Here is a 17,396-nt window from a genome sequence, read left to right on the forward strand (position 1 = left end):
CAAGTCAATGGGTTTATGATGAGAGTTGGTCCTCCAGTCCAATGGGCCAACTGGAGTCTTATAGAGAGTGTGTGACCAAGGGCCCTACTACAAATAATAAAATAAGTCAGTCCCATTAATGGCATAAATGAGCCCTGTAAGTGAGAAATTGATTATGCAAAATCCACATTTAATTAATTTATTTAACATTCTCCCACTTGGACTGCATAATCATTACATATATAATCCAAACTCACTTACTGTAGAATCTCCTGAACCATGATACCATTTCATCTAAATATATAGTATGCCGACAGGACACAACAATACACCAGACTAGGTAATAGAGATTCTCTTAGTAAATCTCCTAAAACGTAATACCATTTCAACTGAGCATTTTGCATGCCATAAACTCAGTCTATGTAGTAGAGATTTACCTAACCATGTGCAATCCCTAAACACATACAATACCATTTCATTCGAGCACATCGTGTATCGACACGATACAACAATATACCCAAACTAGATAGTAGGGACTCACCATGGCACCTGTGGATCAACATACACATATATACATGGACTAAAAGTCTCAAACAGGCCTGTAAATATTAGGAGCAATAATATGTGTAATAATTCATCTCATGAATAAATAATGATCCACATACATCAATGTATTAAAAATACTCAAAGAAATAAATAATGCTCAACATGAATATTACTGCAGAATACATAATAAACTCCCACTGACCCACAGCAGTCTCAACTGCCTAACAATCCCATACGGGGATACATGCTCCTCAAATATGCCTACCGATAAAGCCTTGGTCAGTGGATCTGCCACCATGCTATAAGTCGGCGTGTGAACAACAGTAATGAGATCCTCTTCAACTTTCTCCTTTACCACAAAATATTTCACATCAATGTACTTCGCACCAGGAGTACCTTTTAAATTATTGGAGAAAGACACCGCTGCAGTATTATCACAATACATCATAATAGGCCTCTCAATGGAGTCAACTACTCCTAAATCACGGATAAAATTCCGTAGCCAAACTGCATGGTGGGTAGCCTCATAACACGCCACATATTCTGCCTCCATAGTCGAGGATGCTGTCATTGACTGCTTGACACTCCGCCAAGACACAGCACCTCCTGCCATGATAAATATATAACCAGTGGTAGATTTCTTATCATCCACACAACCTTTATAGTCTGCATCACTATAATCAACTACTTCAAGAGAGTTGGTGCGACAATATGTCAACATATGATCTTTAGTACCCTGAAGATACCTAAAGACCTTTTTAACTGCTTGGTAATGAATAGGACCGGGATTGCTCATAAATCTATCAAGCACACCCACAGCAAAATCTATATCAGGCCGTGTATAAATTTGAGCATACATCAAACTACCCACTGCTGAAGAATAGCGAATATTCTTCATTGCCATCCTTTCTCTATCATTCTTGGGACATTGATCCTTAGAAAACCTTTCATCCTTTGTGGCTGGCACACTTCCATGAGAACTATTGTGCATATCAAACCTCTTAAGGATTCTATCAATATAGGCTCTCTGAGACAACTGCAACACATAATTAGTCCTATCTTGCACAATCTTGATGCCCAAAACAAAAGAATCTTCATCAAGATCTTTCATATCAAAATGGTTGCACAACTTCTGCTTTGTCTTAGACAATATGTCAGTGTCATTAGTAGCCAAAAGTATGTCATCAACATACAACACCAGAAATATAAAACTACTCCCTCTGACCTTCATGTATATGCACCTATCAACCACATTCTCCTTAAAGCTATTTCCAATGACAACCTCATCAAACTTGAGATACCATTGTCTCGAAGCTTGCTTAAGACCATAAATTGACTTCTTAAGCTTACAAACCAAATTACCATTCCCTGTTTACTGGAAGCCAACTGGTTGAACCATATACACATCCTCATACAAATCACCATTCAGAAAAGCAGTTCTGACATCCATTTGGTGCAACTCCAAGTCATAATGTGTCACTATCGCCATAATGATTTTAAAAGAATCCTTTGTGGATACAGGAGAGAAAGTCTCTGTATAATCAATTCTTTCCTTCTAGCTAAACCCTTTAGTTACAAGTCTAGCCTTATACCTCTCCACTTGACCATTGGAGTCCTTTTTAGTCTTAAAGATCCATTTGCACCCAATAGGCTTGCTACCCTCTGGTAACTCAACCAAATTCCAAACTCCATTTGATGCCATGGATTTCATTTCATCTTCCATTCCATCCAACCAAAAATTTAAGTTTGAACTGCTTATGGCCTCCTCATAAGTGACTGGATCTGAATCATCACTTATGTCAAACTTATGCTCCTGCAAGTAAAGCTCATAGTCATCAGGAATAGCTAATCTCCTAGTCCTTTGTGACCTCCTCAAAGGTACATCAGCATCTGCAATAGCTGGAATATCCTGCTCTTCAACAATGAGTTCATTCTGACTAACTACTGGTTTATCAACTATTGGATCAGCAATATATCTATCAGGAACAACTATACTGGGAATGAAAACACTTTCTTCTCTAAATTGAGGCACCGTTGTTCCATTATTATCATCAAATCCAAAATCATCTTCAAAATAAATGGCTCTGTCTGATTCCACGATCCTGGTGGTGTGAGAAGAACAAAAGAATCTTGAACCCCTAGATCCTATACAATAGCCAACAAAATATCCACTAATGGTTTTAGGATCCAACTTCTTAATTTGGGGATTATAAATCCTTACTTCAGCTTTGCAACCCCATATTCGAAAATGGTGTAAATTAGGCTTTCTTCCTGACCACAACTCAAAAGGTGTCTTAGGAACGGACTTACTTGGAGCTTGATTCAAAATATAAGCCGCCGTTCTTAAAGCCTCTCCCCACAAATAATCTGGCAAACTAGAATTTGCCAACATAGACTGCACCATATCCAACAAAATCCTATTCCTTCTCTCAGCTATGCCATTTTGCTGAGGTGTACCAGGCATCGTATATTGCGCATCAATGCCACATTCACGCAAATAAATAGCAAAAGGCCCTAGGTTCCTTCCAGTCTCATCATATCTACCATAAAACTCACCACCTCTATCAGACCTTACAGCTTTTATTTTCTTATTCTTTTGAAGCTCCACCTTTACCTTAAACTTTTTAAAGGCAACTAAAGAATCTGACTTCTCACGAATAAACTCAACATGTCCATAATGAGAGTAATCATCAATGAAGGTAATAAAATATCTATAACCACCCAAAGCAGTTGGTGTAAAAGGTCCACATATATCAGTGTGGATTAACTCCAAAACATCTCCACACCTAGCTAACTTATCCTTTCTTACCTTGGCAGTTAACTTCCCTTTCACACATTCAACACAAGTCAACAGATCAGAGAAATCAAGATTAGGAAGTATCCCATCCTTCACTAACCTTTCCATTCTGTGCCTAGAAATATGTCCCAAACATTTATGCCATAACATTGAGGAATTGTCGTTAACTCTTGAGCGTTTGGAAGCAACAATAGGAGCAACAATAGAATTAACAGAGAAATTGAGACCATTATTAAATAAATCAAGCTTATATAAATTGTCACATAAAGTTCCAAAACCAACAACTTTACCATCCTTAAATAATTCAACTTTGTTACTTCCAAACAAAAAACTATAACCTTGACTATCCAAAACAGAAATAGATAACAAGTTTCTTCTTATTGAAGGTACATAAAAAACTTCCTGCAACTCCAAAGCATATCCAGTGGCAAGCTTCAACTTGATTGTTCCCACAATGTCCACCTTCACTTTTGAGCTATCTCCCATATAAACATGCTGCTCAAGATTGGTTGGGCCCCTTAGGCTTATCATCCTCTACAATGAATTAGTAACATGAATTGTTGCTCTAGTATCTAACCACTAAGAATTCATAGGCATATCAATAATATTGGTCTCAATCATTAAAATATTACCTTTCTTCTCTTGCTTTCCCTTTAAGGTCCAACAGTCTATTTTCTTGTGTCCAACTTTATTGCAGTATCCACACCTTCCATTGAAGTACTCTTTCCTTTCTCTAATTTGAAAAGCACCATCCCTCGGCCCTTTAGGCTTCATACCAGAAAACTTCTTCCTATTGGGGTTAAAACCCTGCCCAGGCTTGAAACCTTGTCCTGGCTTGAATCCTTGTCCCTTCTTTTGGAAAAACTTCTTGGACTTATCTACCTGATGTGAAACCATAGCAACAGACCTAGACTTACTTAATTTAATATCATCCTCTTCCTTGACAAGGATAGCAGTCAATTCCTCCAAGCTACAACCTTCTTTCTTAGTATTCAAACTCGACCTTATATTATCAAACTGTGATGGAAGACTCCTCATTATAGAATAGGTCAAGAACTCCTCTCCAATGTCCATCTTAAGGTCCTTCAGCTTATTGTAATAGGAGGAAAGTAGCATAATATGGTCCCTTACTCCTTTAATACCATCATACTTGGTATTATTCACTAGGTCCAAATAATGATGCTTCTCATTCATATCAAACTTGATAAACTTCTTTCCTATCTCCTCAAGAAGTCCCTTTGCAGTATCCACTTTAGAAATACTAGCATATATGGCCTCATCCATGTAATTCTCCATCATCATCATACAAAACTTATTAGAGTGCTTCCAATCCTCATAAAGTTTCTTAGCTGCTGTAGTACTCTCATCAGTCGATATCTCTGATGGTTCTATCTCCAAAGCCAAATCCAATTTCATGAAGGTCAAATTCATAACTAAGGTTTTCTTCCATTTCTGATAATTTGTCCCATCCAATTTCATCATGGCAGTCATGGGCAGAAGGTTTGGGGTGCTACTAGCTGTAAAAATAGTAAACAACAAGACATTAAAAAATATAAGACAATTCAATTACTATTTTCCAGCCCCTCAACACAAAAACACAAACATAAATATTGCTTAGGGTCTTTGTAGCACTAAAGATACCCTTACGCGGGCCAGGGACAGTCAACCAAATAACCACAATCAAATGTATTGAACTGAATCACCGACAGGGTAACCCAGAACTTGCGATTCATGGTATTCAATCAACTTCCACTGCCATTCCAGGCGTCATACAAAGCAACTAAAACCACCGATAGGGTAGCCTAGTTACCTGTATAGACCCTGGTTAATAAGTGGGAGATAATTAACAAATTGGCAATTTCATGATATAGGTAAATAAAAGATAACCCATCCACTATGCCAACACACATTACATTGGTACACATAATGCAGACTAAATAAGTCTCACGACAGGTGAGTACCTAAAATCCCACACTACTATGCCAACTAGGCACAAAGCCTCTTTGGGTAAGCTCACACAATCCAATTTTCCAATCACAAATATTTAATTTAATTTAATAAAATTGGAATGTGATAATTAAACAATAAATAAATAAATTGAACAATTAAATCATTAAATTAATTAATAAATAAACAACAAATAAATCAATAATAAAAAAAATAAAAATAAATAAATGAGAATAAAAATAAATAAGTTTTTTTTTTTTGCCTGTTGACGTCATCAAACGACCTGTCATGCTGACGTCAGCAGATGACATCAGCAGTCAGCCCAAAATGGCACATCGTTCGCTCCTTCTTCCTCAGCTAGCCGGGTCGGGTCTGACCCGATTCCAACTTGTACGGGTCCCGCAACCCGATTTCTTACCCGGCTCTATCTCGCCGTTCCGGCCTCCGTTTCCGAAAATACCGACGGCGATAGTTTCGTCTTCCCTTGGGCAACATTTCCCACAAATCAATTTGATTCAAAATCAACCCAAAATAAACACCCAAGCAAGGTTTTATATTCGGCCATGGAAGGTTCAAAATCAACGATTTTTACAAGGTTTTGAACCAAATTGATTAGTCTAAACTACTACATGCAATCCATAAACTCCAATAAAACATAGCCCAGTTTTTCAAATAGCATCAATAACCATTATTCGGATTTTAAGGGTTTGATTTTTTATTTTTTTTTAATGAAGAAATAGCAATCGGGTTATACATAATTATGCATACATAATCGAAAGTATTATCACACAGATTCCAGCAAATATATAAACATCACAAACACAATCCGGCATGAATCGTATATATTCACAAGATATGTAATTTTGATTCTCTTAATCTACACATGTATTCGAATCGGAGAAGAAGGAAAAATAAACAAAAAAACATGTATAGATTATTCAATGGCCGAACATACAGTAATAATCCGAATAATCACATGAAATTTATTATACATATTAACCATGCTCTGATACCAATTGTTAGAATTTTAAGGATCTTAATACGCATAATAAATTCCAATCAAGTATAAAATACTAACCTCCGAAGGCAGCCATTGATAAACTATCAATCTACTATCTGCAAAACAGAAAACAATGTAAAGTAGTGCCTATGGACACACTACTCTCAAACCACTCTCAGACCTCTAAAAACCCTAATCTCAATAATAAAATATAGTATATATTGTTTGCTTGCCCTAGACCCTTTTTATAGTCTGTGCAAGTCAATGGGCTTATGATGAGAGTTGGTCCTCCAGTCCAATGGATCAACTGAAGTCTTATAGAGAGTGTGTGACCAAGGCATTATTACCACAAATAATAAAATAAACCAGTCCCATTAATGGCATAAATGAGCCCTGTAAGTGAGAAATTGATTATGCAAAGTCCACATTTAATTAATTTATTTAACATTTGTAACTTTGGAAGATAATCAAATCTCAGAAAGCGGAGGCTTTCAAGGCGTTGCCACATAATCTCATCACCATAGCAAATGTCCTTGATCCCAATGACACAAAGAGTCTGCACCCTGGAAAGAGGAGAGGAGTAATCAGGAACACTAGAGGAAGTTGATGCTGTTGTAAATACTTCCATTGTCATTGAACTTGTTGACCTTTCATCATTCATTGTTTGTTGAAAATGCTCCAAACTTGTATTATCCAACACTATCCATTTCTTCCAAATTCGAGTAAAGTGGCATGGAGCTCAGCTTTGGATAATCCTCAATGATCAGTTTAGAAAGGCGAGGAAATGACGGCAATGATGTTGTTGTTCTTAAGATGGAAGAACTTCCATCTCCATTGTCGATATCCCCCCACCAGCCCTCTAGATTAGGCAATTCTGTAAGCCTAAGTTCTTCTAGGCATGGCAAGACTTCTGTTGATTCATTCGTAGACTTGCTGGAGATACACTTCAACTCAGTCATCTCATCGAGTACCAATACCCTAAGAAACAAAAGCTGATTCAGTGACGGTAGGTATTGGCATCAACATTTTCATAATAAAAACTTGACCAAATTTGAGAGTGAGGAAAGCCAACTAGAAAACCTGATACCCATATAGCTGACTAGAGCCAGTTCTTTAAGATTGGTGTGTGGCTTGAGGCATTCTAATTGCTTTTCAGTTGTTTTGGCATTGACATCAAAATCCCAAGCTAGTGTTAAGGATCTAAGATGCTTCTTCTCCTCCAATATTGCAGCCTGACAATCTATGCCATTTCCCAAATTTTTAACTTTCAGCTCTCCTCTCAAATTGTTTAGTCTTCTTAATTCATTTAGCGAGGATGAATTGATGCCCTTGTTCAATACAAATTCTAACAATGTTTGAAGTTGAGTTAGCTCACCCAAGCCACTAGGCATATGAATCAAACTATAGCACCAATCAATCTCAAGATGTTTGAGATTGACTAATTGCTTAATATTTCTCGGCAATGCTTGGAGTCCAAAACACAAGGAGAGTTTCAGCATCATCAAATAAGGCAGCATTGTAATTGAATTAGGCAATGACTTGATAGCTACATTTTTAGAGATATCAAGAAACTTTAAATGCTTCAATCTGCCAATGGAATTTGGTACTACTTCGATCCCTGAATTATGCAAGTCCAATACACGTAAGAGTTTACAGCTTGAAATACGCTTATCATAAATTGACCGACTTAGTCCCCTTTCAGTTTCCCAATTAGATTGATTAGGCAAAATAATTGTTCGTATCCTTTTTGAATGAACCAAGGAAGTTGGAATTTTCCATGACGAATCTAAACGAAAGTGAAACGAGATGTGATAGAGTTGTTTTATTATCAATCTTGTACTCGTCATATTCCTTCAATGTGGCTAACCTTGTTCCTGCTACAAGTACCACAACATCTCGCATGAGGCTTGGAATTTTGCACTTGGTTACAGTGCCATCCTCATCTCTTTCAGCCACTTCAAAGAAAGATCTCCAAAGTAAATAAAGAAAATACTCATAAGCCGCAGCTTCCATACTTTGTTCTCGTGATGGATAAATAAACCCTTGTGCTATCCAAAGATTTATTAAGGTTTCCACGTCGATTTCATATTGTGTAGGGAATATCCCACAATAGGCAAAACAATGTTTCAAACGTGCAGGGGGATTATCATAACTAAGCTTAAGCTAGAGTACAATATCTTCTTGATATCATACTTCTGAAAGACCTTTCTTGAGGAAGTTGACCCACTCAGTTTGTGACTCTTTGAAATTTAATGTACTTCCTGCTACTGCATTTATGGTAAGAGGGTTACCCCCCACCTAGCTACAATATTTTTTGCAATTTCCACAATGTTGGGGTTGTTTGGCTCTGGTTCATATCGGAAAGCATATATTCTGAATAGTTCCCAAGAACTGTACATATTTAGACAGCCTAACATAAAGAGCGGTGTTGTACTTGTAATCTCTGCTAGTAGTTAATAATATTCTACTCCCAGCACCAATATTTGATAAAATATTGTTTTTGAAGGTTAACCACAAACCTCTATCCTCAACCCTGACATCATCCAGTACAAGGAGCAACCTTTTCCATTTATCGCTTTTTGAAGGTCACGATGCAATTGACCTTCATCGTGGAGGTGTTTGGCGCTCTTTTTAGTTGAAGATTCAATGATCTTCTGTGCAAGCAACCTCGTGTCAAAGTCTTTAGAGACATGGACCCAAATAGTCGAATCAAAATGTTGGTTCACCAGCGCATCATTGAACACGAGTTGAGCCAGCACGGTTTTTCCTAATCCTCCGGTGCCTACAATGGCCATAACAGACACATCTTCTTCAACATGGGTATCAAACAAAATATTTCGGGTGTGGTATTTTTCGTAGTCCCTCCCAATAATTACTTCTCCAGGTAGATCAGAATACGTCACCTTAGTCACAACTTGAGGATATTCATGCGGGCCTCCAAATTGATGCTTTTGCCAAAATCACTAATCGTAGCTAGTCTCTTCGCAATAGCTTTTATCTTGAGACTAAACTTGCGATTGGAAAAAACTCGATTTGAGATTGAGATTGAGAAGAAAGTGAGTACCTGTACCTGTTTGGTCGTGGTAGTGTTAAGCATAGTATTTTGTGCGATGACTTGGTCGAGCAATTCATCAGCATCATAAACAACATCTTCAAGCTCGTTGAGCCAACTTCTGATTGCAACGTCATGGACCTGTTTCTCCTCTGCATCAGCAAGTACAGCTTGGATATTTTGAATGGTGTGTCCAATATTTTCAATCTCTTTCTCTGCACCGTATAACGATGCGTCCTGTGTTGTTGTTAAATAAAGAAAACTGTCAATGCATCTCTCCCTAATGCTATAGAGGGAAGACTCTGTCATTCTGAAAATTAATACTTCTTTTCTGTTTCTGGCCTTGACGGAAATACAAATGCCCTGTCACAGCCGATTAACAAATGCCTCCTGCCTCATCTATATTCTATACTGATCTCCATAGAACCTCAACAAATGCCGACCAGATAACGGAGAAATCCATGTTGGGGTTTGTCAAGGCCAATCAATGCTCTTTTTTCTTCAAAGGTCCTCCAAATTGCGGCAAAGTGAAATGCCATTTCTTAAAGATGCTTGGGGACATAGGTGGCGCACCTGATTCCTCCCTGTGCAAGCCTTTTTTTTTTTTTTTTTTTTTGCACAGGATCTCTCCTTTTACATGTGCTTTTGTTGGCTGTTCATGGTAGGTCCTTCATTATGCATAAGCAAAAAACAAAAAAAACAAAAATGGTAGATCCATCTACGGAGCTCTGTTTCAATCACAATAATCAAATCCCTGAATCTTTAATGGTACAAATTTGAGCGAGACTGCGAGAGGAAGAAGCAGCTGTACTCGAATAATTATGGAGTCTTTTCACTTCCAATAACAAAAGACCACCATGTAAACATACATTAGACGCACCCAGATACGATACGATAGTGACAGTCACCACCACTTGTGATATAAGTATCTTTCTCACGAATTTTTACTACTCAAGCTTTTTTCCTTTTTTTTCTTTTTATAAGAAAGAAAAAAAAAATTGAACGGCAAATTAAGCAGGAGGCAATTCACCAAAAAAAATAAAATAAATAAAAATAAAAATATGAAGCAGGAGCCAGATATGGAGCTAGCCAACCCCAACAAGCTCAAGAAGCTATGGGATTTATGGGACATCAGGGTCAGCGTTCTTTTAAGCCTCTTCCTTCGTACTCATGCTTATCTGGTCAGCATACTTGATGGCCGACTGGATTGCTGTTGTTACTATCGGACTAATCACCAAAAGCCAGACTGATTCCTCTGATAACCACAAGGGAGACAAAGACGTTTTCGCATTCTGGGCTTCCTTTCTTCTGTTGCATCTTGGTGGCCCTGATACCATTACCGCTTTTTCTCTCGAAGATAACGATTTATGGCTCCGGCATTTGTTTGGACTTCTTCAACAGCTTCTGGGCGCTGCTTATAGTTTCTTTCTAACACTTCCTGAAAACGATCTATGGTTGCCAACAATTTTAGTCTTCACATCAAATATGCAGAGAGAACGGTGGCTCTATATCTTGCAAGCTTGGACCGTTTCGGGCCTACTGCATTGCCAAAGCCATACCCCGGTCCTGACTATGAAGAGGCCGTGGCAATATACTCCACAACAAGGTCCATCCAGGTTCCAGAACAAACAGAGATTACTACCGGCGTACTGGTGCCAAACCTTGGCAATTATAAGGATCATAAATTTGATCTTTATCTACACCCATATTCAGAATCAGATCAAATGGAACTCTTGTTGATAGCGCATCTCTATTCGAGAACTTCAAGGGACTTGTTGTCGGCTTCCTTCTCAGCTTCAAATATGGAGAATCAAGCCGAGAATTCTTTCTCAGTAGAAATTATGAGGTCAGTTTTAGATTAATAGAATACGAGCTCAGCTTAATTTACCATGTTCTCCACACTAAGGTGGCTGTGCTGCGAAGCAGAGCTGGGCTCATTGTTCGGCTTATCACCTTCTTTTTCATGGTTGGTGCCTTCATATTGTTCCAGTTTCTAGTTGACAAGTTGGACCTCATTCTTACTTATGGCTTGCTCATTGGAGCCATGTGCCTTGATGTCATATCTGGATTTAAGATCATTTTCTCTGACTGGGTCCTAGTTGCCCTCAAGAGCTGGAAAAAGTGGATTCCAGATTATATTTTGGAAAGAAAAAGGTGGTCTGGGTCGGTTTCTCAGTATAATATGATAGCGTATTGCCTAGATGAGCGTTGTATATGGAACTACCCGTTGCTAGCTGACATTGTTAGGGGCATTTTAGACAAGATAAAAATGGTGAGAATTTCGTCGTCAGAGAACGAAATTGAAGATCTCAAGTGCTTAATCTTTGAAGAGCTGCAAAAGAAATCATCAAAAATAAACAACTTAAGTGATGCCATAGAGAATTGTTTACAAAGAGGTGATGGAGCTCTTTTTGGGACTTCAAGCTATATCAAGCTTAAATGGAGCATCAGTGAGTTTCAATATGCTGAAACCCTTCTCCTCTGGCATTTAGCCACCCAACTTTGATATCATGAAGAGAACAAGGAACATCCAGGCCCAGAAACTGATGTCAAAAGTAAAAGAAACTGTAAACTACTTTCAGATTTTATGTTTTATCTTCTAGTCATGAAGCCAGCAATGCTGGCTCCAGTTTTGGGCACTTGGCATATAGTGTTCCAGGATACTTTTGCAGAGGCTAAGAGATACTTCATCAAATACTCAATATCAGATCATTTGGAAGCCTGCAATCGGTTGGTTAATGTGAAAACAAAATTCAGGCCTGCTGCTGTGAAGGGAATTAGGAGCAAATCTGTGCTGTTTGATGCATGTATACTTGCACAGCAGCTCCGACATTTGGAGAAAGACCCGTGGGAGCTAGTGAGCAAAGTGTGGGTGGAACTACTGGCATACGGTGCAATTAATTGTAGACCAAACCTCCATGCACAGCAACCAAGTAGGGGTGGAGAACTTTTGACTTTCACTTGGCTGCTAATGAATCATTTGGGCCTGGGATCACAGTTCCACGAGCAGGAACAGCAAGCAGGAACTAAAGTAGTGGCGGTAAAGTAAGGCTGGTAAAAAATAAACCAAAGACTAAGAATGTATTATTATTATAATTATCAACTTCTTTTTTTTTTTTTTTTTCTTCTTCTTAATGGATGTTTCATAGCTCTTTTATCAACGCTCGTATTTAAGTAAAGTAGTTATATATGATAAGCTCTGAAGTATATGCTTAATTAAATATGTCATAGGATTAAAATAACCAAACATATAAGGGATGATACAGATTTCTTCTTGTGAAAAAGAAAACAAAAAAGGGCAACAAAAAACTAGATTATAATATATTATAAACTAAACAAGAAAGGGATGACTCAAACCATGGCTTCAAAGATGTTTGTAATTGTCTGGTAGAATCCCAGAATGTGGTGTGCTGATGCAATATCTGGAGAATTGTCAACAAGACACCCAGCAACAAAATTTTGTAAAATAATATCAACAGATTGTATTCCCAACTAACATGATCGTAATGTTCCTACTCTTTTAGTCTGCAACAATGGTGCAGTTAGATCAAATTATGTTGGCATGAATGGCTTTGGCAGGAGGTGCACACCTGAAGGTACTTTACATCAAAGCCTGCTTTCATACTGTTATGGTTAAGACCCATGATTTTCATTACTCTTTGCTTTTTCTTCTGCAATGAATTTATTTTAAGTTTTTTTTCAATGTGAGATCTTTGCATCACTATATGGATAATGCATGTTGTGACTTGTATGTAGCAAGGAAATAACAATCATGATTCATAACAATTCTAGTGCTTAGAAATCTTAGTACTTTCCGTTTAGTTTCTGTAGGTTAAAAAGTATGTGATCTAGCTTTGTAAGTTTAAAAAGTTTATGTTTCTGGCCAGCGAAGTTGTCGCATCACTTTTCTTTGTCGTTTTTCTGTTTGCTTCCACAATTTTTAGTGTTGTTCTTTTGTATTATGGGTTTTATCATTCTCTATGAAACAAATATGTATGATTGTGACCCAAAAAAAAAAAAAAAGATGTATTATTGTTCCATATAACCTTGTCTTTAGTTAACTCAAAATTCGAAGAGCCTTGTACATTTTTACCGTCATTATTAATGGCTAATAGGTTAACGAATACTGTGGCCATATATATATATATATACACACACACACACACACACATAGATATTTATATATATATATATATATATATATATAGATATATAAATATATGCAAGTAATGCAATATGTCGTGCCCTCTCCAAAGCAGATGAAAATGAGCAATTAAACACCAGTGGAGCCATTAAGTCAGCAAATAAAGTTGGCTATGTAACATCCTTGCAAAAGATGAATTTTGTATTAAAGAGAAGTAAAACATTTTTGCTTTTAAAAACGAAAGGACTATAGTCAAATGAATTAGCAGCCATTTAGTCAGGAAACTAAATTTAAAAGCGATCAAGTGCTCCTGCAGAATAAACCCATGACAATTGCGGAAAACAGAATTTAAATTTCTGCTGTTTATGCCATACGACATATTGCAAGAAAAAGGATCTGTGTCCTCAATCACTCTTCATGCACTCACTTCTTTATCCTTCTTCCTGCCTTTTTTTGCATCACTATCATTGAGTAGTTGCTGTTCAGCTTTCTTCTGAGCTCGTAATATGGCTCGCCTTGCACGTGGCCGTATTTCACGAACTGTGCGTGGAGGCATCACATATGGTTCAACGGGTCGATCGCCAAAGGGATGCTCACTTCCAGCAAATATTCTCAGCTTTCTATCTCTATCCTGCATCCACGAAACCACCCACCGTATAATCTTAAACATAAGTACCTCATGTCCAATAAATACAAATATCAATGCTCATGAATTCAACCTGACTAGTAGAGAAAATATATCATTCAATACAATTCTTAAAAACCATAACAGTAATAGAAAAAATAAAAATAAAAAAATAAAAAAAATAAAAAATAAAAAATAAAAAACACTTTGAAACCATCAGAAAATGTCAATTTTTTTTTAAACATGTACTGTAACACTCACGTCACGCAATTTGTTCCTGGGAAGCATGCGTAGTACAGCTTTCCGAATGACCTCTGTAGGGTCTTTGGCCATCTGGTCCTTTAAGCTTCTTTCCTTGAGGTGGCCCACATACCTAAAGACAACAGATGGTTCAACATGAAGATCAAAGTGCATAAACAGGATGACTTTATCTACAGATATTACACAACCACATGAAGGAATTGTTTCACACCATATTTAGCTTAGAAATTGAGTCATTTAGTACATGTATTTTTGGTTTTTATACTTGCCTAAATAAGATGAATTCCATTGTAATATAGAGAATACGTTTAAATCTCAGTGACTTTGCGGATTAAGTTACAACAGCATTGTACTAACAAAATTGTACACTCATATAATATAATATCAGAACTGCATCAATTTAGTTCGAAGCAGTCTCACAAAATTCCAGCAGTGAAAACAGCTCACAGGAAGTGAACAATAGTCCTTACCCAGTATGCCAATGGTAAACCTTGTTAGTAAGTTTTCTGCCTGTGACACAGATATCCTTCGCATTAAGTACAATGCACATGTCACCATCATCACGATTTGGTGTGTATGTTGGTTTGTCCTTGCCTTGAATCACAGTTGATATTTGAGATGCTAGTCTTCCAAGAACCTTTAAAGAAAAAAAGAAAAACCAAAAACAAAGAATAAATAAATAAATAAATAAATAAATAAAGAAAAAAGAGAGAGAGAGAGAGAGAGTTAAAGATGGCAAATTATCATTTCAGATCTAATAATTCCAGTAAATAAAATGAATAAATCAGGCAATTTTTAGCCTTGTTCGATGACCTACTTAAGATCCATAAGCTCCACTTTTTAACAAAATCGCATAAAAGTAACAAAAGGCAGTGTACCCTACCTGGCCTTTAGCATCAAATACTCTCCAACGCAGACCTTCCAGATTAATACGTCTCAGGCCAGCAAGCGCTTTCTGTACAAATATTAAAGCACATATTTTTTTAAATTGATCATGCATCCATCCAATTTAAACGTTAAGTTTCCAATCAGATGATACCACGCTTAAAAACTTTTCGCAAAACTATCACATTTAATACATTCAAAGCATATAGTTTACTTATCAAAACAAGAAACATTCAGGGTATAATTTCCAACAAAGAGGGCAAGTACATACCATGTTCGGGCAAGAGTTTGACATGTAATTTCAAAATTTAACAACTTAGATATAAAATAAATAAATAAATAAATTTCACCCAAGACTAAGAGGCTCTAAAAATAAAAACTTGGAAGTTACCAAGGTGAACGCATGGGAAGTGGGATTTCTGAAAACCACTCGGGATCAAAATGATTTGAATTAAGGAATTAGATATGCAGCTCATGAAAACAGACTAACTAGAAGGATAGAACTCAAAAGTCCCAAATTCGGAAAGAGTACACTTCACAAACAGTTGGCATAGGTTTCAGAGCTATGATTTTTCCTTTTCTTTTTTCTTTTTTTTTTTTTTTTCTTGTTTGAAAGGGGTTCTTAAGCTAAACCTTACAATCTACAAACGAGCTTAAAATCTTAGTTTTGATAAAGAATACTCAGGAAAATGAATAATTTGAGAGCATAAAGTGACAATTATATATATAAATAACAATAACAATAATAATAACTAAAGGAACAAATAAATATTACCTTCAAGTTGCCATTGAAAGAAGCAGCAGCTGCTTGGCTTGCCATTTCTCTCTCTTCCCTTGAGCTTTCTTTCTTCACAAACGAACCATCCACATTTTTTTCACAAAACAATCAAAAAGAATTAAGCCAGAAAATGAAGATATCGAAAATTTCCGGTTAAAAAATTTGCAAGTAGAAATCTTTCCTCAAAACAAAAATGTAAACTTTGATTGAGGATGTAGTGTCTAGGGTTTGGGTTTGAAGATGGAACGACGAAAACCCCGTTTGGAGCGAGCAGATTTTGGGCCTTTCACTAGTTGCTCAAACTTTGACTTGTTCTTTTGGGTCCCAAAATGTTATGGGCTTCACACAGATACTTGCCTCTGCCACTGCTGGCCCAAAACATAACCCTACTTAAATAGATATTATTGTTAATGTCTACTACAACGCACCAAAATATGTTGGAAAAAAAAAAAAAAAAAACTGCTAAAATATTTATTACATGTGCAAAATTAATTTACTAAACGTTTCTACTTATTAATGAACGTAATTCAATGGCTGTACTACTAGTTTTTATTTTTAAGTAATTTTATGTAATTTGGGAAAACTCATTTAGAAAGTATAAATAGGGGATTAAAATTCACAATGTTTTTAAAAACTCAGAATTTTATTGAGATTAATGAAAAGTAAATTATTAGGGTGATGAGGAAATTTAAAAAACTAATGTTGGAAGATTTTAAATGAGTTATGACCATGATGCTTAACTATTACTTTCTTTGAATATTGCATATATTTTTCCAACTCCCATGCTATACTAATCAACTGTTTATAGATGCCATTCTCTTCTTTGCAATCACTCTCTTTCAAACCGCAAGAAATCTGTTTTGGTTATAATCTTTTCGGCGATTTCTTGGGAGAGAAAAAGAGGCATGGCAGAGAAGAATTTCTTCTTCTTGATTGTGTTTAGGAGCTTTCTTTCCAAGCTTTTAGAAAGAAAGGGAGAGAAATTTGAAAGAGAGAATGTGCGAGATAATAATGTTAAATAGAAACAAACAAGGTCGTACGAAAAGCTCTAATATGCTTAATGGACAATGGCTACTATTATTTAAAGTGAAAGTTTATTAAAAACGGGTCCTTAATAGGATATAACTTATGAATTACCGGTTAAACAATTATCATTAATTATCTAATATTATTTGTAATAACACATACCAAAAAATAAATGTTATATGTCATAAGAGTATTGTTAAATGCACTAATTAGTCTACCAATTTATTTATTAAGTATATATATGCTATTATTAGATTGCTTAGCATATTAATATTATGGATAAATCAATCTTTAAAAGGATAAGTGTAATTAAATATAAACCAATCACATAATAACATGTGTACACTTGTAAATAA

General features: G+C 36.4%; 3 protein-coding genes across 3 annotated transcripts; 1 reads left to right on the top strand and 2 right to left on the bottom strand.

The window, feature by feature from the left end:
• Positions 1-6,958: 6,958 nt before the first annotated feature.
• On the bottom strand, positions 6,959-9,630 carry LOC107406779 (putative disease resistance protein RGA4). Its single transcript, XM_060816845.1, has 5 exons — positions 9,334-9,630; positions 8,789-9,217; positions 8,027-8,432; positions 7,350-7,887; positions 6,959-7,247 (listed from the first exon to the last, which is right to left on the bottom strand). The coding sequence occupies exons 1-5, from the start codon at positions 9,628-9,630 to the stop codon at positions 6,959-6,961; spliced, it is 1,959 nt and encodes a 652-aa protein (XP_060672828.1).
• An 885-nt stretch (positions 9,631-10,515) lies between these two features.
• LOC132803603 (uncharacterized) lies at positions 10,516-12,370 on the top strand. The gene is made up of 3 exons (XM_060816846.1): positions 10,516-10,937; positions 11,035-11,771; positions 11,925-12,370. Exons 1-3 carry the CDS (start codon positions 10,516-10,518, stop codon positions 12,368-12,370), a joined length of 1,605 nt encoding a protein of 534 aa, XP_060672829.1.
• Positions 12,371-13,640: 1,270 nt separating this feature from the next.
• Positions 13,641-16,266, bottom strand: LOC107408913 (uncharacterized). The gene is made up of 5 exons (XM_016015852.4): positions 16,012-16,266; positions 15,235-15,306; positions 14,822-14,988; positions 14,352-14,463; positions 13,641-14,096 (listed from the first exon to the last, which is right to left on the bottom strand). Exons 1-5 carry the CDS (start codon positions 16,054-16,056, stop codon positions 13,881-13,883), a joined length of 612 nt encoding a protein of 203 aa, XP_015871338.3. The 5' UTR covers positions 16,057-16,266; the 3' UTR covers positions 13,641-13,880.
• Between the last annotated feature and the right edge of the window lie 1,130 nt (positions 16,267-17,396).

The sequence above is a fragment of the Ziziphus jujuba genome, chromosome 4 (genome assembly GCF_031755915.1).
Source record: "Ziziphus jujuba cultivar Dongzao chromosome 4, ASM3175591v1".
In the NCBI taxonomy this organism is placed as follows: domain Eukaryota; kingdom Viridiplantae; phylum Streptophyta; class Magnoliopsida; order Rosales; family Rhamnaceae; genus Ziziphus; species Ziziphus jujuba.